Raw genomic sequence first — 25,096 nt, 5'->3', positions numbered from 1 at the left:
TACTTCCTAGCCAATGTTAATTCCTGGTACAGACTACAAGTTACTTTTTGATTACTTCCTAGCCAATGTTAATTCCTGGTACAGACTACTTTTTTGGTTACTTTTTAGTTAACCTCAAGGTACTTATTGGTTATGACCAAGTTAGAACTATGAGGTGCAAGTTACTTCCTAAGTACGGTAGTTCAAAACTCAAGTTACTTCTAAACATGCTTGCTTCCTGGTACAAATTACTGCGAGGCATAGTTACTTTTTGGTACAAGTTATTTTGAGGGTTACATCTTACCTTCAAGTTACATCTAGGTGTTCATAACTTAGGGGTATAACTTACTTCTTGGTTACTTAGTTAATTTATCAAGTTACCGCTCGGAACAAGTTACTTCTTATTACCTCCTACTCCAAGATATTTCCCAGTTCAACCAATCCTCTTGTTACTCCATAGTTACTTCCAACCTCAAGTTACATCTAAGTACTGCTACTTCTGCTACTTATGTTAAGTAAAATAACTTCCTGTGGAAAGGTATTTCTTAGTTACTTCCTCTCTGAAGTTACTCGTTAATACAAGCTATGTTTTAGTTACTCTGTTGTCATTTACAACCTCAAATTACTTCGAACCAAAGTTACTTTGTGGAACAAGTTACTTCTAGGTTACGTCAAGTCAAGTCAAGTCAACGTCTTACGAGACTTACTTCCAGGTGCAAGTTACTTCCTGGTCTACCGGCCTCAAATTTCTTTCTGGTACCAGCGAAGCTTAGCTACTCTGAAGTTACTTTCAACCTCAAGTTACTTCTAAGCTGTGTTACTTCCCGTTACAAGTTACTTCCTGGACAAGCTTGGTTTCAGTTACTCACTAGTTACTTCACTAGTTATTTGCTCATACAAGTTACCTCTATGTTACTTCCCAAGTAAGATCTTAACTTAAACATGGTTCTTGGAGAAACTTACTTTTTGGTACAAGTTACATCTTAGTTACTACATGGGGTACATCATATCAAGTTATTTCTCTGTGCAACTTAATTCCAGATAAAAAAAAAAAAAAAGACTTCCTGGTTATCTTTGTGTAAGTGCCTTAGTTACTTTACTGCATGTAACTTAATGCACTCACATACACAGTGTAGTCATGTTAAGTTGTAATTGAAGCATGCTTGTGCTCGCATGTTCTCGTGCGGTAATGCTGAATTGGACAATGGCGGCGTTTCCAGGAGGCCTCCGCAACAAAGAAGAAGAAGGTAAAAGGTCTTGTTAACGTGGAATGTTATTGAGCCAATAAAAAGTGTCTTTTTCCTTTCAAAGATCTTCAACGGCTTGATTGGAGCGCCAACTGGAGCGTAACTCAATACTTGGATCATCACAAATTCACATGCAGGGGAACCTCACTCACTGGACATTTCAATAGGTACACGGAAACAAGGACGTCTAATGCGAATATTGTGCAATTATGCAGAATTAATGAATTTGGCAAGTTATTTTTCAATTATGTCACATTGTATTTTGTAATTAATTCATTCAGAGATGCAAAACAATTTTTTAAATACTAATAACAATTCAGTCCTTCATGGATTTCACTGCTTGAAAGGCAACAATAATTGTGGCACTATAATTGTTTCATAAAATGTAATTAAGACAATAATTTCACATTTCAATTAGCTTGTTGACATTTTTCTGTATTTAATGACAATTGATTTAAGCACAAAAAACCCCTGCAGATTTAATTCAAATCAGCTTTTTTAGCCGTCAGTGGAAACCCGGCTTGACGCGCTCTCACGCAGCCCGCTCATGTGCGTGCGTGCGTGCGATGTATAAGTAGTATAAAGTGTGGCCGGTGGAGCTGAGGAGATCCAGGACATCCTGAAGACCTCGCCGAGCTACTGGACTTGAATGACAAGCGCAGCAGACGTTTCCTGTCTTTTGCGCTTGTCCCGCCTTCCATTGAACTTCAGCTCTTTTCCGTCCACATCAACACACCGGAGTCTTTTCTCCTCCAAGTGGGCGTGAGGACGTCTGATGACAATTCCATGCGCCGCACGCGTTAGGCTACACTTCATTTCCTTTCCTATTACTATTCATCTTCACAGGCTTCTGCGGGAGCTTCTTGGTGCGAGTAATTACTGTAAAGTCTGAAAGTCATTTGACAGTTGGAATGGGTGGGGAAACCACAAGGAGTCACCTTAGACCTTGGATCAAAATGAATATGAAGAAAGACATCTTACTTCCTGCTATATGTTACTCCAATAAACCAGTTTATTTCCTATATTACTTTCTAACCCCAACTACTTCTAGGTGAAAGTTACTTCCTGCTCCAAATGACTTCTTAGTTACTCACTAACTTCAAGTTATTTGTGACTTCCTATGCATCTTCATATCCCATGTTACCACTTGGTCGAGATTACTTCCTGGTACATATTTCTTCTTGGTTACTGTGTAACCGTTCTGAGGTTGGATTTAACTTTTTATTCGCATAACATCTAGAGGCGTAGAACAAACTTGACTAGACGAGAAACAATGAGAATGCATCGAGAATCACTAGACAGCAAGCCCCCTTGGGCTGCGGAGATGCACAGAGGAACCGAGGTAATAATCCGACAAACACACACTTCTCGGTTTGGCTTAAATGGACAGTGACTCGAATAGATTGGCTATGGCTAGACATGTGGGTAACAGGACTGACATGGAATTATTTGATTGCCTGTTGACCAGATAAAGAGAGGTAATGACCCAAACATAACCCTTGCATGACCCAAACTTAACCCTGGCATGACCCAGTCATGACAATAACCTCAAGTAACTTCCAAGTTACTTCCTCAGTTACTTTATTACTCCAAGTTACATTGTGGTAGAAGTTACTTCCTGTTACATGTTCTTGGTTACTTTCTAGCGTCAGTTACTTCCAGCAGCAAATTATTTCCTGCTTACAGTTACTTAGGGTGACATACTAGCTTCAAATTACTTATCGATTACTTCATGTTTTACCCTAAATTATATGTTTGTGTAATTTTTTTTCTGGTAAAAGTTACTTCAACGATAAACTCAAGTTACTTCCTGTTACTTTCTACCTCTTCCTTCCTAAAAGACGTTACTTATTGGTTACTTTCTGACCTCAAGTTACTACGACGTTACTTCCTTGGTTACCTCCTTTACGCGGTTGAAGTTACTTCCGAGTTACTGTATTTCCAGGCACAGTTTACTTAATACTTCTAGTTAGTTACATATAGGCCTACTGTAGTTGCAAATTACTTTTGAATTGCTTTCTAGTCTCTTCCTAGTTACTTACTAAGTTACCAAATGGTATAAGTAAATTACTGTTATAAAGTAGTTCTAGGTTACTTTATATACTCAAGTTACTTCCTAGTTACTTCCTCAGTTAAGTCTTACTAAGTTACTAAATGCTATAAGTAAATTACTGTTATAGAGTAGTTCTAGGTTACTTTATATACTCAAGTTACTTCTAGTTATTTTCGACATCCAGTTATTTCTAGGTGCATGTTACTCTCTTTTAAGAGTAGACTCTAACCTCAAATTACTTCCAGGTTACTTACTTGGTACCTTACCCTATGTTAACAGGTAACCAATCAGATGACAGAATAATGATGCTATCATCGAGGCTGTGAGGAGGAATTTGAAATCTAATTGGTTGAAGAAACAGTCCCATTGCTATTTTAGTTTAAATTACTTCAACCAGCGCTACTTATTGTGAAGGCACTTGGAAGATTAGATTGACATTGAAAAACTTACATACTGAAATCTCAAATTTTAGTGGACAAAAAATGAATGAATAAATAAATAAATAAATATGTACTGGTACTTATACTTGTAGGTGCAACAGTTGCTTCCTGGTAAAAGTTATCTACATGATATTTGCATCTGGAAGTAAGTCACTTTGACTTTACTTTGAGGTAAAGGCAACTTCCAGGAGTTGGCAAGTACCACATTGAAGTTACTTCCGCCTGCAAGTTATGGTACTCACCACATGGAAGACGACAGCGTCCTGCCCGGTGGTGACGACCATCTCAGGCTGGAGGCCCGACTGCAGGAAGAAGCCGTGAGCCGACAGCGTGCAGCCTCCACTGGGGGAGGACAAGCGGACGTTAGCGTTAGCATCATTGTAGAGTGGAGATACGTGAGATGCCCAGAGGGAGTTTCGAGCTGTTAGCGTTAGCGCTTTTAGCCGCTAGTCACCTCCCACGCGCTTCCTCTTCGGGAGCTGTCAGAATGTCGCGTTACATTCACGCTCAGCGAAAGTCGACTTTTTTGATGAAGAAAACAGACCACGCATACAAAACAACATGAATTTAAATAAACTTAAATATGAAAAGTAAAAAAGATAAAAGATCTAACTAGAAATAAAAAAAAAAGTTTTGTTACTTGGACACGACAAAACATTTGTTCAATCAAATTAAACAAAGTTACATAAACCAGACAATATGAAAAAAATAAATATATAACAGTCAATAAAAAATGAAATGACATTGAATTAAAACATGAAATTAAATGTGAAGATAAACTTTTTTAATCTATCTACTTTAAATATAGTTGCTTGGAGGAAAAAATATATTTACTTAAATATAATACAAAATAAAATATAGAAAATATAAAATTACATTTAATTAAATATAATACAAAATAAAATAAATAAAACATAGAAAACATACATTTAATGAAATATCAAATTAAATAAACAACATAAAAATAAAATCTAATTAAATAAAATTAGGTGAAGATATAAAACAAAAAATATTATATAATAAAATAAATGTCAAAATAAATTAAATTCAAACTAATACAAAATACATTAAATTACAAATACCATAGAATTACTTTAAAATAAATGTAAAAATGAATTCAATAAATTCAAATAAATGGTAAACAGGTTTTTGTCAGTAGGGCTCCAAAAATATTCACTTTATCCAACTAAATTTCACAGTTAACAATTACCTACATCAAACACTAAAATCATATACTAAAATAAATATTAAATTACATTCAATCTGATTTTGTAAATTGAACATAAAAATTAGGTTACAATTTAAATTAAATTCAATTTGATTTAGTCAAGCACCTGTTTTGTTAGTTAGATGGAAATTATTAGATTAAAATAAACTAAATTTAATTCCTTGGCAGACGTTGTAATCCAAACAATAAACGCGTGTCACCTGATGAAGGAGCGTGACGGCTGGATGCTGTTGATGAGGGGGTCCTGGTTGTATGTGAACAGCGAGGGGGCGTGGCGCTCCACAGAGTCCACCGTCAGCTTGACGGGCTGCGCCGACGGGACCGTGTGCGCAGGCGTCTTGCACGTCAGCATGTTTGGCGTGAAACTGTGGGCGCCAAGTTCAACTTTTAGTGCTTCGTTTGCTAAAATCCCAAACAGCGGGCAGATTACGTGCGCTGTTGGAAGCAGGTGTGAAAGTGATGGAAGGCTGCCATATTGAAGGGAAAATTTGAGAAAATGGAATTTGAAGTGATGGAATAGGAAGTGTTAATGGAAGTGGCAAGCAAATGAATTGTGCACCATTTTTCCCCACTTGGTAGACGCTATCGCAGTAAATCAGGTCATTAATTACTCACGTCTGCATTATACAGGCCGCCTTGCCCACAGTAACTTCTTGTTTGTTGCCGGCGTCCAGGAAAGATCCCGTGATGGTCAGCATGGTGCCTCCGGACTTGGGCCCGAACGTCGGGAAGATCTTGTCGATCACCGGATCCTGGATTCAGAGATCACGCTTAAAGGACCGGTTCTGGATAGAAGTTACTTCCAAGGTTACTTCTTAACACACATTTTAGTGTTCCCCCGCTATATCACGACTTTTGAAGCAATCAAGCACCAACCTCCAAGTTACTTCAAGGCCCAAGTCACTTAGCTTGGTTGAAGTTACTTTTGGATGAAGTTATTTCTGCATTGAGTTCTATAAGTTACTAATTCTTTATATTGAGACTTTTTTTTTTTTTTTAAGTGTATTCAGATTACTTTTATGCAAGGCTGGGCTCGCACAAAAAAAAAAATCGGCCGTGGCATTTTGACTTAGGCCCGCTGGCCCAGTCCGACTCTTGCCTAACATGTAGGAAAATGATCATTGAAAAGCACTGCATCGGCCCTAAAAGACACCGGCCCACCGGGCGTCTGTCCTGTATGCCAGATGGCTAGTCCAGCCCTGCTTTTATGGAAGCGCGCCAATTCCGCTTACCACGAAGGTGAAGGCGGCGTCCATGTGCGCGACCTTGTGTCCACTGGTGACCTTGACGGCGTGTCCCGACGGGGTGAAGTTCGCAGCGAAGACGGGCGAACACTGCATCTCAGTCCACCTAAAAACACAACAACACCCCCCAAAGACACAAGACTCAGTATGCTCCTAATCCAATCAACATCATCACGTTCTGGAGGAATGCAACTGAGAAAGACTGCCAAGTGTTTTTAGTTGTGTTTTTTTGTTTTTTAATTGGTGGGTGGATTTTTTTTTTTTTAAACAAGAGCGGGAAGTCAGGATGCTGAGTTCTTTTCCCAGCAATTTTCCACTTAGCGCAGTCATGTGCTGAATGTGGAAATCTGGGATGGGACGGGGGGGGGATGGGATTCTGGGGGGCTTCTTAACATTCCTTCTTTAACACACACAATAAGCTCCATTAAAGCTGCTCCTATAGGACCTCTTTGTCGCATCAACACACACACAAGCACACACTCCAGACCTGTTGAGATTGTCCTGTCTGGGAAGTTTGCAGGGGGCGCCGGCCAGCTCCACGCTCACTAGCGACGCCTTGAAGCTCTCCGTCCGGTCGAAACCGAAGTTGTGGCCGCAGATGGTCACCACGGTGGAACCGCGGAGAGGTCCGGATGACGGAGAAACCTGAGAAAACATATTCGCGTCATACACCTTGGCTCTTTCTAGAATCTTGGGTCAAAATGAGCCCAAATTGAGTGAAATCACGAACCCAGAGCAAGGTCCCTTAATTTGTGGATAGCATCTTCAAAGGCACAAAATGGAATGTGCATATAATCCAAACGTCAAGAAAAATACTCAAATGTTTTAGTTGGATGTGATTAGCTTGTGCCGGTGTTGCTAATGTTGCGTGCTTAATGTTGGATGCACATTCCGTCCCTGAAAAGAAGATGAAAAGTGTTTTCTCAGGTTGTTTCGCCGCCGTAAGGAAAGCAGCGGGCGTGTAGATCTTCTGTCGGCGCGGACGACGCAAGAACAACACCGGCGTCGGCGGGGAAGCTCCATCGGAGCTGGAAGCGGGCCACGCAATACGACTTGATGGAATACTGTCCAAACACTTGCACAAGCAGCATTCCACACGCGGGTCATCTGAGACGGTTGGGAACAGACTTTGTGACGGCATCACGCCGCTTCGCAGCACCCAACACACATCAAACACGGACAGGCATGACACACATGCGAGGTTGCGCACGCACACGGAAGAACTCCATTTTGTGGTTGCCATGGTTTCCTTCTTCTTGTGTTGCATCTCAGTACAGGTTACTTACTCTTACTTCTACTGAAGCTGTGAGTTACATCCTATTACTTGCAAGTTACTACCTCAAGTTACCTTCTGAAACATATTGCTAAATTATGTGCAGATACAAGTTACTCCACGTTACTTGTGGTTTACTTACAAGTTACTTCCTGTTACAGGTTGCTACTTGATTACATTTAGGTGCGGCTTAATTTTTATACCCAATTACTTCTTTTTTTAACGAGTTACTTCCTACTTCAAGTTACTTTTAAGTGCAAGTGACTTACTGTTACTTTCACTGTAGGTGCAAGTTACATCAATGTACATGTTGTTACTTGCTTACCTTACCTGTAGCTGCAAGTTACTCCGTGATGATCCTGGGTTACTTAAGACCTCAAGTTACTTTCTTGTTAACGTCCTTAGCTCAGATTTCTTGGTACAAATGACTTCCTATTACTTATGAACTCAAGTAACGTTCTAGGTTACTTATCTTAAGTTACTTCTAAGTGTGAGTTACTTACGTTTAGGACCTAAAAGTACTTCAAGTTACTTCCTGCTACATTATTTCGACATTACTTCCTATCTGGAGTTACTTCCGGGTGGAAGTTACTTTTGCTTTTAGGTTACTTCCTACCTCAAGTCACTTCTTACCACAATTCCTGGTATAAGTTCTTCAGTTACTTTTAGGTTAGTTCCTATAGGAAGTGACTTACAGGTTACTCTCACTACCTCAAGTTACTTCTTGGTACATGTGTTACTTCCTGGTACAATTTACATCTTGGTTATATCCCACCTCGAGTTATTTCTTGGTAAAGTTACACCTTATTATTTCGAAGCAAATTACTATCTTAAATTACTTCTGGATTACTTACTACCTCAAGTAATTTATAGACTAATCCCAGTTACTCCCTGTAACTTTGAGGGTACTTTCTATGTCAAGGTACATCCAGGTGCAAGCTACTTCCTGCGGCAGTTACCTTGGTGATGATGGGCGTGCAGTAGTCCTGCGTCCAGACGGATGGGGCGTGGCACTGGTGAGCTCGGGTGCAGCGGCCGTCGCACCAACCGCACTCCGTCACCCGCGACGACAGCAGACAGGAAGTGCAGGACGTCAGCTGACCACAGCCCGGGCCAATCAGGGGCACTTTGGTGATCTGGTAGAATTCAAAATGCAGTATGTCATCGACCAGTTACAACGTGGAACAGATATTCCTCACTGTCAGTTGAATGTCGATGACATCACCTTGTTCCCAGTGGCCACAAGCAGTGCTCCGCCGCCCTGGCCGTCGAGCAGCGCCACTGAGGACGTGACGGGTTGCGAGTCCAAGCGCAGGTTGACGTGCGGCGAGGCCAAGCGGGAGAAGCGCACCTGGAAGAATCGCGTGAAGTATGAAAAACATGTGGGAGGCTCTTCACCACGCAATCAACGCATACAAACACCCACACGCGCGCTGGGAACACAAGCACTCTCATGTGTGCGATGTGTGTGACGAACAAATACACGCACACACGCAATAGAATTTGACCAACATTTACAGGAGCAATACTCTTCTAAGATCTGTGTCAGATGTTACATTCAATGTGGAAAATAGCTTTCTCCACTATATATCTATCATCCATATTTCCGTCCATGTACAATGCTTTGCAAAAGTATCAACCCGGTTGAACTTATTGACCTTTTGGCACATTTCAGGCTTCAAATAAAGCTGGCAAGTATTTCTTGTGAAGAATAAGCACAAAGTGAGATATATTTGTGAAGTAGAACAGAATATATATGATATTTTCAACTTTTTTTTTTTACCAATAAAAAAAAAAATGAAAAAAGTGAAAAATTATTCACCCCCTTTTCTCTCAGTGCTGCCAATTGACTCCAGAACCATGAAATAAGGCTGATATCGGGCACATCTCAAATAATAATAATAATAATGATAATAATAATAATAGTCTTTATCTATTAATCAATCAATTGATCGGTCTATCAATCCATCTATGTCCATTTAAACTGAACAAAAATAAGTGAAGAATTTAATCTTTGCTTCATTTTCACTAATGCGTCTAAGTCTGTGTTATTAACTCTTTTACTGCCACACGTTATCAAAAAAAAAATTAATATGACAAAGGCATTTTGATCATTCACATCATCCTTGAAAAAGTTACATTTCATAAAATTTCGTCATGTTTCATTGTAATTTCATACGCCGGCATCCCCATTGTAAAGAGATGAAATGCTTCCATCTGCTGGCCATAGTTAGTGTTTTTGATTCCACAACCTATTGACCAGGCAGTGCTGCATTTAGATGTTGCACTGCCCAATGACTTAAAAAAACAAAGAAAAAAAAACAACAAAAAAACACACATCATAGTTGACGTTATTTAACGTTTATGGCGGCATACGTCATGATTTTAAGAATCGTTATTAAACGTTTTTGGCATTCAAAGAGTTAAGCACTTCTTTGCTGAGATCATCCTCAAAATACTGATCAGACAGCATGAATGTTGCACTACAGTAAAAGGCCACTCTAAAATGTGTAATTTTACTGTATTGGGAAGCCGAAAGGGCCAGAAAACAAGTTTAAAAAGAATGAGATTTGAAAGAAAGATCTTGTGTTGTGAACTGGCGACCTCCCGACCACCTGCGCCGGGCCCAAAACGACAAAAAGACGGCGGGAGTGTCGTTCTTTGTTTGAAGCTGTCAGCTTTTGCTGTATTTCAGTTTCCTGCTCGCACGGACTCTCCGCCAGCGCGCTCAGGAAACATTTCTCCCCTCGGCTTCGCTCTGAGTCCACTGTGGGAATAACACAGCGGTCGCACTGTTTGTTCGGCAAACACCAGCCCCCCTCTACGCCTCCTCGCAACCCCCCCGCCTCCCTAACCCGTCTAATACAATAAGCTGTAATTCACACCACCATTAACTCCTCCAGGCGGCCATTATTCTCACTGTCGCAAAGCTAACGTTGAACCGCTGGGGAGGTCGCACACTTGACAATGTGTGTGAGAATGAGGAAGTATGTAGACAATCGCTTCCAGTCAGAAAACATCGCCGCCGCCCCCCCTCCTCAGAAAAGTCACCAATATATGTATTTTACGCAATAGCTAGAGAAACAAACAAACAAAAGACATTAGCTCACCTTTTTTCTTAAGTCAACCCCGAGTCATCGGATTCGCCAAATGACACTAAAATGGGACATATCATGACAGGGCACACAAAAACACAGAAACTGAAGAGGGAGTCAGCCATTTTGGTTTGGAGCTGGTATTTTCGGCAAATTTAACTAAGCGCTTTGCTTTTGTTAAAAATGTGTGAAGAAAAAAAAAAAGTGAAACATAAAACTAAACGATAGCCTCGGTCATAAGTTTCACTGATTGTCACAAAGCACCCATAGCGGAACAGTGAGTCGGCCATTTTCCTTTTAAAGTTGCCATTTTGGGTAAATTCCAAGGTTTGTACTTTGACAAAACCCCAACTCGTGAATACGCACAAATAAGCCTACATCGGAAGAAGATATACTGTATAATAGTTCACATTAGTACTCTGCGATCCTGTTCTAAAAGCTAAGCATTGATGGGATATTGTGATTTCGTAGGAATACAAATGTAAACACTGGCAGAGATGTATGTGAGAAATTGTTAACATGATCAACATCTTTACATAAATGTATCATTCATTCATTAATTAACTATTTGACCGCCAAAAACGTTTAATAACGATTAGTAAAATCACGATGTATGCCGCCATAAATGTTAAATAATGTCAACGTTTTTTTTTTTGTTTTTTTTAATCAATAGGCAGTTCACCGTCTGCAGCACGTGCTGCCTGGTCAATGAGTTGTGGAATCAAAAACACTCACTATCTATGGCCAGCAGATGGCAGCATTGTATCTCTTTTAATTGGGCTCATTGCGTATGAAATTACAATGAAATATTATGAAAATCTGATCAAATTGAACGTTTTCAAGGATGATGTAAATGATCAAAGCCTTTGTCATATCAAAGTTTTTTTTTGATAACGTGTGGCAGTAAAAGAGTTAATTAAAAAGTGTGTATCGAACTGGTATCCCTTTGTGCGGCCATCTTGTTTGCCTGTACGAGATAATGTGGGCTTAGCATGACAGCAAAAGATCATTTTGAAGGTTCACAATGAAAGTGACAACTAATGCTATTTAGTAATAATAATATTCCTGTTGACATTATTGTGTTGTACAAAACATTATTATAATAGTTTAATATTATAAATTTTTTGTGTGAATGCTGAACTGTATATATTCATGCATGAATATATTACATTACATATAGTGAAAATATGGCGAGGAGAAGGCGAACGAGCTGACGTGTTTAGTTGAAGCACAAGCAAGCTGGAAAGAGGCAACAGCTGCACGAAAAGGGCGGGATGGCACAGCCAATGGGAGAAGGCGGGAGTGGTGGGTCGCGGAGCAGTGGGGGGGGGGTTCACGCTGATCAACACGTTAATGGCCGAGCGGCGGTCTTCGCTGACACGTTCCCTCGCACGACATTCCCAACTCAGCGAGGGTCCCGTGCAGCTGTTGCTGTGTGATTTTTCTCCAGCAGCTGTTCCTTTCAAATGAACTGTCCAGCCATGCCACATGCAGGGGCAAAAGTATTGGGACAAATAAAGATTCATTGCTAAAACAATCAATCAGAGGTTATTTTGCTTTGAAGCCGCAATTACAAGCTCATTCTGGACATTTCTTGGTGTGGTGCAAAGATGGACGGGTTTGAGACGTTTTGCATTACAGCAACCAAATTGGAAGAACATATATCTTTGACAAATACTGCTACAATTTCAGAACTCAGAAATAACCCAATTTTGGTCAAAAAATGGATTGACTTGGGTCAACAACAACCCCCCAAAAAAAAATTGTGTCAAACTGGGTTATTTTTGACACAGAAGTTTGAACGGTGTAAATTGTGGAAGCTTTTTGTTTTTGTCATTGAGTGTGGGCGGAGCATGGCTGCAAAGACAGTAGCTCATCATTGGTTCAGTGGCTCAAACCAGAAGATTTGGAAAATTCAGCTCCCAAGCCATGCATAAGTAGTGCCACGAAAAAAGGGTTTCAAGAAGTCAAGCCTGAAAAGACACAGAAAATCTGCCATAACTGCACTGTTTTTAACTGCTGACTAACGAGCAGATGTAATTTGAGGCAGGTGCCCAATTAAGGAAAGGAAATTGACCGGGTGAGTCCTTATTTTCTGCTCATAATGAAGTGATTCCATATTTATTTCCCTGCACTTGCTCTATAAAAGTAACATTTACTGACCAACACAATGTTTTTTCTTCATTTTATTTAGTGTTTCTGAAAGCCAATATGTTGCACTTTGGAATGACCTTACAACTGTTTCATGCTTTTTATCTGAGTTTGATCTACGGAATAAAACGTCTGAGTGAGTGCTCGTCCAAGACTGGTGATTTCATACTTTTTGCCCCTAAACCTATAATTTCACTTAGCAAAATGAAATTTGGTAAGTATAAGACATTTTAGTTGGCAGCTGACATTTTAGGGTAATTTCTCTGTACCCCTTACTTGGGAAATTCCACCTCGTAAGCCAGTTTCACTTATACAACCTGAAATTTTGTAGGCATGTCTACAATGAGTAGACCCACAAATTGTGTGAGAAGCCATTCCTGAAAGAAAAGCGGCAATTTTTACTATTTCCAGACAAACTTTTCAGTGAGATTTTTGTCCGATTACTCGGAAATCTAGCACGTCCACTCGACAGATGGGGCAGCACCAAACATTGAAGTTTTGACTATTGTGTGTGGGCATAGCACAGCAGCAAATGTTTACGATTTGCCGTGCAAGACTGTACCAGAACTTGCAATGACTTTAACAACAGTGACTTGTACTTCCTGACTTAAATGCGTTAAAACGCTGAAAGAAAGGCAGCAGGTGCGAACGCCAACAAACAGCTGCTCTTTGTGCACGCTACACGCCAAACATGGCGTGAGTGGAGCAACACGGGAGCCTGACTGAGCAGACGTCAAGCTGAGGGGCTGTCATCAACAAAAACTGGATGAGGGTTTTGTTGTTTGTTTGTTTTTTTTTCCAATGAAACATTTCCAACTCAAGTTGGAAACTGAAGTCCCTGGAACGAAAAGGTTCCAATCAAATATGTCCAGCACCGCAGGACCTGTTCCAAAACCTTCTCGGAAGTACTAAGCCCCCAGCAATGACTTTTTTTCTCCCTGTAAACTCATGCAATAACTAAATTAGGACCGGTGCCTTTCTTCAGTCCAGATACATCAGCAAAGAAATAAAATTTTGACGGCAGTTCTAGCGTCCAAACATACAACGGCGTATTAGGGCCACATATAAATATTTTTTTCGAGGGCGGGGGCAATATTCCGGGGGAAAAAAACTTCGAGAAAGTAGCAAATTTGTCACTTTCTAAATTTGAAAATTTACGAGTTTTTTTTTTCTTGCACATTTGCCACTCTCAAATTAGCAATTTTTTTTTCTCAGAATATTGCCCCCACCCTCTAAAAAATACATTTATATGTGGCCCTAATACTCCATCATACAAACCCAATGGGCCTCATTCAACCAAAAAAACAAAAAACAACATATTGGTCTATCACTAAAGTCAACTACAATTCCCAAATGACTGTTCGACCTTCCTTCTGTACGGCCAAAGTCATACTGAAATAAATATTTAAAACGAACCCTGAAAGCTCATGTATGATATTAATTAGGGATGTAACGATAAGGGCAATATCGTGACATTGTGATATTAAAACTACCACAATATCGTCGTCGTCATGTTCATGATATTTAAAAGCAACACATCTGTTAAAAAAAAGTCAGGGTGATTTCCATTTGTGCAGTTCTAGCACCCTCTGATGGCTATTTTTTCTTATTTTTTTTAGTGCAATTGAATTTTCATTAGGGATGTTTTGGCCCTTCTATGTTTAAAATCTACGCGAATCGTCAGATGAAGCGGGAACGTAATATGCCTGTGAACTGAGTCAATATGTGAAGGAACTCAACGTGTGCGTGCATTATCAAGTAAGAGCCTCAATATTAACTCATTCACTCAATATTGTGACCCTTTTTTAAATATCGCCAACCTCCCCAAAATATCGTGATAATTATCGTATCGTGAGCTTCAAATCGTGATAATGTTGTATTGTGATGTTTGGATATCGTTACATCCTTAATATTGTCAAAAATGACAGGTGGCACCTGAACGAGGCGTCCGTCGGCAGTTCCCAGGAAGGCGACAGCGTGTCCGTGGACGGGCAGCACCTTAATGGAGGTCACCAGGGTTCCCGTGAGCTCCTTGTGCCAGTACTCCAGACGCTGCACAAACTGGGTCACCTGCAGGCGGTATTTGCCCTCCTTGCCCTCGTGGATGCCCTCGTGCGGGTCGCACTCGTCCGATGAGCTCTGCGGAAAGATGACGGGGCATCAGAACACACAAACGTATGGGGTTTGAATTTTCTTAGCTGTCATACAAGTGAACGAAAGAAGTAAATCATTAACGCAAGCAAAAGTTCCTGGAATGTTTTGTCTTGTTGAAACCTCGCTCAATCAGTGTTGTTGTTGTTGAATTCAAGTGTATTGTTAAAATATATTTTTAAGGTCAATTATTAAATCCATTGTTTAATTTCTTTGGCATTCCTCCCTGTGGTGGTTGACCGTCATCCCTCGCAGTGTGGACGAACTCCTCCTAGGTGCCTTTCCTTACAGGGTTCTTCTGTGCCCCACCATGGGATATGGGGGGAGGGGGTTCTTTGTATTTGTATTATGAATGTTTTAATTGTTCAGCACTTTGAGCTGCATTTGAATGTATGAAAGGTGATATATAAATAAAGTTTGATTGATTGATTGATTGATTGATTGATTGATTGATTGATTGAAATAAATCATGCACTTTAAGGATTTTTTAAATTAAATTTTAGTATTTTTTAAATCTATTTTTCTTTTAAATATTTTTCATTAAAAGCTTAAAAAATATCACAAAATATGCCCCGCTAACTAATAATTGGGATAAGCGGGTATAACTAATTGATAAATATTATAATACAATAACATATTTTTTATTTTTTAAGAATTATTATAACATATATTTAGATGTTCCCCAGCTATATTGTGGTTCTTTTGAACCCCCGATATATCATGTTTTTTAAGCCATCTTAATAAAATACTAAATCAAATCCCTCCCTGTGAAGTCCTTGTTGCAGTTTGGCTCCACACAACTTGTTCTTGAATATTCTTTACAATCATACATGTGCAAAAATGAAATGACTGTTAATATTTTTGAGGCTAAGGTGTTGTTTTTGTCACTGTGGGCCTCCATTGCTCTTTGACATTAAAGCCCGGCATATCCCCTTTCACGCGAATGTCTACGGGCGTGAAAAGCGAAACCCAATCGTGTTACCGTTGTAGTCGGGACAATAGCGACTGGTTAAGTGCGGGGTGTACGGTGTCTCACACGGGCACCCCGCGGTGACGGGACACGGTGACGGCATGCTGAAAAAAAGCGGGAGTGAGCGTGGAACACTTTGGACAGGCACCATCAATCAGTCACATGACAAACCTGAGAGAAATGTGAGACGTTCAGGTGCAGTTGCACACGATATGAGAAGTCAAGATTTACAACGAGCTAATGAATATTAAACATAAATGAGCAATAAGCCAAATAAATGGAAGTCCAGAGATCCCGTCGTCCTAGTTATGGCAAAGAGGAAGCGTGTGACATAACCATAGATCAGGAACCTACAGAAAAAAATACCCACTCCATTGTTGTGCTGTTCAAAGTGCTCTGATACAGCACAACCCATGTTGAACTATGACCTTTAGACCATTAGCCAAATCAAAGGTCATAGGTTAAAATTAACGATGGAAGGCATGACCTGGGAATTCAAATAAAATTTTCTAAAAAAAAAAAATCTGCCCTAAAGGCAGTCTCCTTGGCGACATGATATTTGGTGGCTGTGCCAAGAATGACTGTCATGCCTGAAAATAAAACAGGAAGACGGCCATTTTCCCCCCAGCGACCTGTTCAGAATCATTTTGACTATTTGCAAGGGTCCTTAAAGACAAACTTGTCTGAGATGTTTTTTTTCAGCTGTTGCTAAAATTTGAAGCGTATATTACACGTGCGATAGATGACGCTACATCGTGAAACTCTTGAATTTGAAGGAGGTCTGCCATTTTGGTTTAAAATGGCCACTTTAACGGAAATATCCATGATCATTAAAGACAAACTCATCAGCTCTGTAGAACCTAATGAAACTGTAAAAATTCAGCCCCTGGAGTCAGTTTTACTTAGCCGTATGAAATTTGGTAAGCGTGTCTTATCATGTGTAAACCCACAAAAAAGTCTCAAGAAGCCTTGCCCAAAAAGACACAGGAAAACTGAAATTCTGGTTTGAAGTACAGGAAGTGTGCCACTTTGGTTTGAAGCAGCCACGTTTGGCTCAATTTGGCCAGCCCCATTAGTCCGTCAAAGCTGAATCTGTCATTTGTCTGTGCTGTAGGTTGCCCACCCTTCCTAGATCAAGGGTTCTTCCAGTACCTGTAAGCCCGCCCCGTCCAATTCGTGCATCCGTGCAGAGGTCATGATGCAGTGAAGCTGACAAAACAAGCAAAGCTGTGGTGCGGTCAAGCAGCCAGGTCAAGGACCTTAAGAGCCCCCCTTGTGGGTCATTAATGATTAATGAAAGCCGAGGCCCACTGCTCTGAAGGCCATGACTAAACACAAAGAGATGGGGGGGGGCGCTACTGGGTTCTACATCAAACTCCGGTTCTGCTCACTGCGTTCGTTCGACGCTCCAGCAGGCGCAGACACAACACGAAGCTAACGGGCCACAGCCACGCTCTTGGAATAGTGACGTTTGCCGGCCATTTCCCATGATGCATCAGAGTCCAGCGCTCCGTTACGAGCGCAGTCTGATGAAAGACAAGCTAAGCGGGGCTTAGCGCAGCTCAGGAGGCTTCACACAACCTCCCCCAACGTATGAAAGCAGATATCTTCTAGTGTGATATTATATCACAAGGGATGGTTGTTTAAAAAAAGAAAAAAAAAAAAAAAAAGGCCCGTTGCACATTTTTATTGTCTGGACAACAATGCTATTGATTTTCTCACACAAGATGGCCGTAACATCGGCGGTCAAGGGTCCATTTCAGCGCTGAAGCAGCCTCTCATTTTTAACGTACATCTTGACCTGTAGTCGGGTACTATTTCTAATGTTAAACTGCTAACAGGCTAACAGGTGGTCTGCTAACAGCAAGATAGCAACCTGAGTACGGCAAAAGATACGGTAAATCCAAAAGGGCTTTTATCTTGCCCTGAAGTTGGGTACTACTAGTGCTAATGAAAAGTGCTAAAACGTGAACATGCTAACAGTTGTTATACGAATACAGAAAAAGCTACATAGCTACCTGAGTCGCTAAAGTGCTGAAATAGATCTTGCCCGGTAGTATGCTAACACTTGGTAAACTAACAGTGAAAGATAGTAACCAGGATAGCGAAAGCGCTAACAAAGACCGATAATGATTTGACACCACTTACACGCAAACAGGTGTCATGCTAACATATAGGAACGTACCTACCTGAGCAGGGACCCTGCTAAGGTCCATAAAGATCTATAAAGATTAAATGTAAAGTTACAGCAGTAACAGATGCATCTTATTCCGTACTCGGATGAAATTTCAAATGAGAATTATCGGTAATCAAATGCTAAAATGCTTACAATAGGTATGCTGACGTTCTTGAACCAAAATAAAGTCTGTGCCGATGGACCCACTGAAATGGGTGACCTTTGAACTGGGGATCAGTGACCTGGAGAGGTTGCTAGCTTGAGGGCATGTGCGTGAAAGTGAAATGAATGCGTGTGTCCACCTGCATTCCCTCGACACACGTCCATCTGCAACTCGACCCTCGGAGTTGTACGTGCGCATTTGTTGCGGCACGTGTGCCGCCACTGTCATCAGGTAGTGTCAGTGCAGGAACGCCGACAACGAGGCGACGGTGCCCTGCCCTGATGGCGCCAATGCGCGGCCCGGCGACCCAACAGTGGCCCGGGCTCACGCACAAAGTGGCCATCTGTGTGTCCTGTAGACAGCAATGCCTTTAGCGAAATGTTGCTAATTTGAAGGATTTGGTGCCGGCAAGCTTGTTAAGAACAACAACTGCTTGTCGCTAGGCAGAATTCAGCAAACATAAGCATTTTTGCCCCATTAAATAGCTATATAGTGTGTTAGCTTGTCCGTTAGCAGATTTTTCAGTTAGCTAACTGAGCTAGCTCAAAGTCAAATGTTGTTTTTGTTAAATATGACTTTTGTAAGAGGGATTTATCTGCTGGAATTGTTACGGATGCGAACCCCCTGCACTGAAATAAATGACGCTATTCTCTGACAACCAGGAAATAGACTGCTAACATGCCAAACACAAATAGGGTGCACCATCATTTTTTATTCACGGTGTACCGAATGAAGTGACGGGTGAAGAATATTGACGCTGCTGTAGGGACTCTTGAGTATTCCGGAACTTTTCCATACGCATACTTTCCGGCAATGTGGAAGCAAATGAGCGATGTCAGCAGGTCACTGACAAAAAAATAAATAAAAATTGTTCTGCTTGGGAGCGTTGAAATCGTCCTGAGGGCAGATCCATCAAACACTCCTCAGCCAAGTGCACTCCTTCATTCATTCATTCATTCACTCTTTCATTCGTTAATCAGAGAAGCATGTGATCGTCATTAAAAATGAACCTCAACTGACCCCACTCCAAACCCAGTTGTGCTATCATACATCATCACTTGGACAAACAAGTCAGAACTACAACAAAGAACCAACTGTTGGAACCAGAAGCAAGAACCACGTAGAGAACAACTAGAGCTAGCAACCTGATCCGGAATTTAGACTATCAAGAATTAGAAGCAAGATTTACAAGTCAGAATGCATCTAGAACCAGTCGTCATAACCAAAAGCAAGAAACCACAGTCAGAACCAAAATGAAGAACTATCAGAACCCGATATTGGAACCGATGTGAGAGACAGAATAACCACCATCAAGAGTCACGAGTCAGATCAAACAAGCAGCCAGAACAAAAAGTTAGAACCAGAAGCCAGAACCAGAATCCAGAACCAGTGGACAGAAACAGAATCTAGAACCAGAGTTACAAATCACGAGCTTGAACCAAGAACCAAAACCGGCATTGAGAGCCAGAAATGAGAAACAGAAGCGAGAGTCAGAAATTCAAGTCAGCTGTTAGAACCAACAGCCAGCAGGCAGAACGTGGCAAAAGTGAACCAGAATCTCGAACCAGCAGCCAAAAAATATAAAATAAGTGAATCAACCAGAAATTTAGATCCTGAGTGAACATGTTGAGCACATTTGGAGCGGATCCAGAACCGTGTGACACCTAGACAGTGAACGGGGTTCGTGTTCTTCATCTGATTTTCACAAACGAAATCAGAAGAGGAGTTGGAAAGGCCGATCAAATAGAAGAGGGGCTGGCAAAGTGATTTCAGAGCAAGTGCAGCGTGAAACAGCCCTAAGACATGATTGGTCAACTGTTGCGCACCAAAACAGCAGCACAAAGCGAAACGTCGAAAGTGAGATGAATAAAATCATCCACTTCTACGAATCATCCCTTCCCTCCAAAGAAGTCTCTCATGATGTTATTGTTCAGATGGACATGAAAGAGTTAAGAGCCTGCTTGATCTCTGACGCTAACCAAAACAGCAGCACAGTACATATATTATTGCAGTGTGTTCTATTTCGTCCCTTCCCACCGCCATGTCGTTTACATGATCCTGTTTATGCAAATGAACACCACAGCTACTGAATGTTTTCTTTTTTTTTTTCTTTTTTTTTTCTTTTTTTAGCACAGACTTTTACATCTACATGGGGTTACCTGGAACTAATGTTTAAACAAATGACAGGGTGGGCTCAACAAAATGCAAAACATAAAACGCAAATGAGAATTAGTTCTCAAACATTTTTACCTGGTTAAATAAAGGTTTAAAAAAAAAATCTCCAAAGATAGATCGTTGGATGGATGGATGGATGGATGGATGGATGGATGGATAGATGATAGATGGATAGATGGATAGATGGATAGATGGATAGATAGATAGATAGATAGATAGATAGATAGATAGATAGATAGATAGATAGATAGGCTGGTGGGCAGACGGTCCTCTGTCGCCAGTTCATTTATTTTCAATTTATTTTTACCTCCTATAGTTTTCTGACCTTCTACACCAGTGCTATCAGAAAAATGTTTGTCCACCCCCCCCCCCATGTTTTCAACTTACCAATTCATAAATTATAACTGTAACTGTCAAAACCAAATATATTAAAAACTGATGAATTAGCACATAGTTAGCTAGCTAGCAGATAGATAGATAGATAGATAGATAGATAGATAGATAGATAGATAGATAGATAGATAGATAGATAGATAGATAGATAGATAGATAGATAGATAGATAGATAGATAGATAGATAGATAGATAGATAGATAGATAGGCTGGTGGGCAGACGGTCCTCTGTCGCCAGTTCATTTATTTTCAATTTATTTTTATCTCCTATAGTTTTCTGACCTTCTACACCAGTGCTATCAGAAAAATGTTTGTCCCCCCCCCCCCCCCCCATGTTTTCAACTTACCAATTTATAAATTATAACTGTAACTGTCAAAACCAAATATATTAAAAACTGATGAATTAGCGCATGGTTAGCTAGCTAGCTAGCAGATAGATAGATAGATAGATAGATAGATAGATAGATAGATAGATAGATAGATAGATAGATAGATAGATAGATAGATAGATAGATAGATAGATAGATAGAAATGAGTTTCTAATTATATTTGCCTGTGTGTGTCTATCTGTTCATTTATGGAAAGTGGCAAAAAAAAAGTTTGTCTTCTTTTTATGAAAGTGTAGCATGAGGAAAGCGAAACCTCACAATTTGAAATTTGTCTTCTTGTTGGGAAAGTGTGAAAATGATGTATTCTTTTTAGGAAACTGCAACATTGCAGTTTGTCTTCATTTTAGGAAACTGGAACATGTCTTCTTTTTTGGAAACCATAACATGCGTAGTTTGTTTTCTTCTTAGTGAAAGCGCAACATCAGCAGATTGCCTTCTTTTTCGGAAGACGGCGTTTCCGTCGAGCGTGAGCCCGACTCCTCCAGAGGATGAGCAGGATTAAAGAGGAAGAGGAGAAGGAGATGAAAGCTAAGGATTGTTTGGGATGCGTACGTGTGTGTGTATGTGTGCCTCCATTACTTGAGGGTGCGCGCACACACAAGCACAAACACACACACACAGAAGGGGAGCTGGCATTGTGCTGGGATTACGTAGGAATGAGATGTCTGCAGCAGATGTTTGCCGGACTGTCAAAACATGCACCCATGTGACCTCGCACCCCGAGTGTATTGAATCCGATAGCGTTCAGAATAACATTCACCCAGTGGAGACTATCCGAGCAATGTGATTGGTTGAGAGGTAACGAAAAAACTTTTACTTGAGTAAAACTTAGTCGTCAAATATCCTCGGGTTTGTTGCCCTTAATTGCGGCTTCATCTGCAAGGCAACATTTCCATCATTTCTCATGTCTTCTTTCCCACGTATGCGTGCGTGCGCGCATGCGAGGCTTTCAATTAGTAGCTGAAGTAGAAGCTCGGCGGCCGCAGGCCTGCGCGCCGAGCTGGACTCTGTGATTAGGAACTTTTTCAAAGGGCAGGAAACGACAGAGATCCCGTGTCAGGGAGAGGGCGACGTGACGTGGGCAAACTTGATTTTGGAGTGTTGGTTTTGTTTCTTCTTCTACTACTCTAACGTGCGTATACCAACTAGGGATGCACGATGATGCTATTTTCAACCGATACCGATAAACCAATCATTTAGAACGTGCCGATGTCGATAACCGATAAGTAAGCCGATATTGTTCGATTCCTACAATAAGTCTAACATGTAAAAAATATATTGAAACATTGTGCAAACTTTAGGCAATGTTTCAATGTATGTAATGCACCATGAAGCTGAATTTTATTGATATGAGCCACAACAAATGGACCAACGTGGCATGTCGATTATTATTGCCCGATTTCTTTATTATCTAGTTTATCTGTATGAAATCAAATTGGTTGCTAATTGCCAATAATTTTCGGCCAATTTCTCTATTATCTGGTTTATCTTTATGACACTAAATTGACAATTTCCGATAATTATTGGCAAATTTTTCTATAATCTGGTTGATCTGTTTGACGTCAAATTGGTTGATAATTGACGATAATGTTCGGCAAATTTCTTTTTCTGGTTTATCTGTATGATGCCATATAGGTTGATAATTGCCGATAATTTTTTGGCAAATTTCTTTATTATCTGTTTTATCTGCATGATGTCAAATTGGTTGATAATTGTCAATAATTATCAGCAAATTTCTTTATTATCTGGTTTATCTGTATGACACCAAATTGGTTGATAATTGCCGATAATTATCGGAGGATTTCTCTATAATCTGGTTTAGTTTGAAGTCAAATAGGTCGATAATTGCCGATAATTATCGGCCACCGATATTATCGTGCATCCCTAATACCAACTCATTGCGATGGAAAAACTGCGCCCCCTGGTGTTATTATTGGCAAACAGTTTGCACCCCTAACCCAAAACTTGAACTCTAACCCCCCAAAACTAAGCCCCTAACATTATTTTTTCATGTGGTTGCGTGTCTGGCTGCTGCTCAATTCCCCAGCGAGGTCGACAGCTTGCAGCTTGACCGCTTAGCGAGTTATCAGTGGAACAAAGATAACACATTTGTCCGTTTGTTCTTGGACAACAAGAAAGAAAGCGAACACCCGGGTTTGATCATTAACCAAACGGTGCCATGCCGTTAACTCATGTGGAAGAACAGCCGGGAAATGCCTGCGGACATGAAAAAAAAAAATGAAAAAAAAAATCGGACAAAAAGTGAATAGTCGATATTAATCTATTGATCGATAACATCATCCGCTAACCATTAGCCAACAACGGAATTTAGTGGAATCTGATTGGACACTTCTTTTTCTACACTCTAAAACAGTTGGGTCAAAAATAACCCAATATGGGTCAATAGTGACTTTTTTTTGGGGGGGGGGTCAATCATGGATGAAGTGAATAACCCACAAAACAACCTAATCCCATTTTTTTTTTTTGGGTGTTCATACAAAACAACCCAAAGTGTTTGGTGGGTTGTTCATTTAACCCAACATTTTGGGTTTATATAAAAAGCCCATTTGTTGGGGTTATTGTCAAAACAACCAAACCAGGTGGTTTGTTGGGGGTTAGTCATTAAACCCAAAAGGTTTTTTTTTGGTCCCGAGTTGACCTATATTGGATTGTTTTGAGTGTATGAGCTTTTAATTCCAATATGTCCAAACCATCAATTGACAAAAGCTTTAATCAACTGCAATCAACATCAGGTCAGAAATGACCCAATTTGGGTCAAATATTGATTGATCTACTATTCGAGTCAATTTGACCAAACTTTCTTTGATTTGTTGTAAAAAAAACAAAAAAAAACAAAATTGGACCGTTTTGTATAAAACGACCCCAAAAATTGAGTAATTTAGTACAAAACATTCCAAAAAAAAAAAAAAATGTGTTGTTTGATTCAAAACAACCCAATTTTGTTTTGATTGTTTGGATTGACATACTGGGTCATTTTGTACAAAACAATAATAAAAAATAAAAAATAAAAAAAGTGGGTCATTTTGTACATAGTAACCCAAAAAGTTGTCATTTTGTATTAAAATAAATAAATAAAAATAAAAATAAATAAATGGGTCGTTTTGTATTAAACAAGCCAAAAATTGGATCATTTTATATAGAATTGCCCAAAGGATGAGTTTTTTTGTTTTTTGTTTTTTTTGGGGTTTTTTTTTTGGTTTTTTTGTGTGCACAAAAACAATCCAAAAGATTGGATCATTTTGTATAAAATAACCCGAAATATTATTTATTTATTTAGTTAGTTCGTTATTTTTGTACAAAACAATCCCCAAAATTGGGTCATTTTGTACAAAACAATAATTTCAAAAAGTGGATCATTTTGTACAAAACAATAATTTCAAAAAGTGGGTCATTTTGTACATAGCAACCCAAAAAGTTGGGTTGTTTTGTATACAAAATAATCCAAAAGATTGGATCATTTTGTATAAAACAACCCAAAATATTAGGGATTTTTTTTTCATACAAAACAATCCAAAATATTGGATCATTTTGTATCAAGCAACCCATAAAGTTGGGTCAAATTGACCGAAGTAGTAGATCCGTCCATTTGTGACCCAATTTTTTGTTTTCCTTTTTGACCCAACAGTTTTTAAGGTGTGCCAACACTTACAGCATTCACACACGTAACCATTTTGTTTAGTGTAACTGCGTAATCTCACATTTACAGTCGCGGGTATTTTTCAGTGTGCGAATGTAGCGTGACCTGAGATGGATGCAGAGATGCGACGAGCGGAACAAAAGCAGGACAGGACGGGACAAGACCGGGATAAGCAGACTCATTCTTTAGCGCCTGCCGAGGAGCCGCCCGCACCGCTACCCTGTCGTCAACGCTGGCACGGCACGTCGGGGCACGCTCGGATCCAAAACCAAAACGCCTTAGCAACAGAGCACCCTCTCTTGCCCCACACA

The 25,096-nt window shown here is 40.1% G+C and overlaps 1 protein-coding gene across 1 annotated transcript in view; it reads right to left on the bottom strand.

Moving 5' to 3' along the window:
- The window catches only part of met (MET proto-oncogene, receptor tyrosine kinase), a 60,696-nt gene that overhangs the window by 20,341 nt on the left and 15,259 nt on the right, over positions 1-25,096 (bottom strand). Inside the window, exons 4-11 of the mRNA XM_077517246.1 lie at positions 14,646-14,849; positions 8,690-8,815; positions 8,424-8,600; positions 6,679-6,836; positions 6,180-6,297; positions 5,563-5,699; positions 5,148-5,312; positions 3,962-4,061 (exon numbers count right to left, since the gene is read on the bottom strand). Of these exons, the coding sequence (XP_077373372.1) occupies positions 3,962-4,061; positions 5,148-5,312; positions 5,563-5,699; positions 6,180-6,297; positions 6,679-6,836; positions 8,424-8,600; positions 8,690-8,815; positions 14,646-14,849 (1,185 nt within the window). The remainder of the gene's footprint in view (positions 1-3,961; positions 4,062-5,147; positions 5,313-5,562; positions 5,700-6,179; positions 6,298-6,678; positions 6,837-8,423; positions 8,601-8,689; positions 8,816-14,645; positions 14,850-25,096) is intronic.

The sequence above is a fragment of the Festucalex cinctus genome, chromosome 3, assembly GCF_051991245.1.
Source record: "Festucalex cinctus isolate MCC-2025b chromosome 3, RoL_Fcin_1.0, whole genome shotgun sequence".
In the NCBI taxonomy this organism is placed as follows: domain Eukaryota; kingdom Metazoa; phylum Chordata; class Actinopteri; order Syngnathiformes; family Syngnathidae; genus Festucalex; species Festucalex cinctus.
Note: the sequence above shows the minus strand (reverse complement) of the source record. Positions and strands in the feature narration are given on the sequence as shown.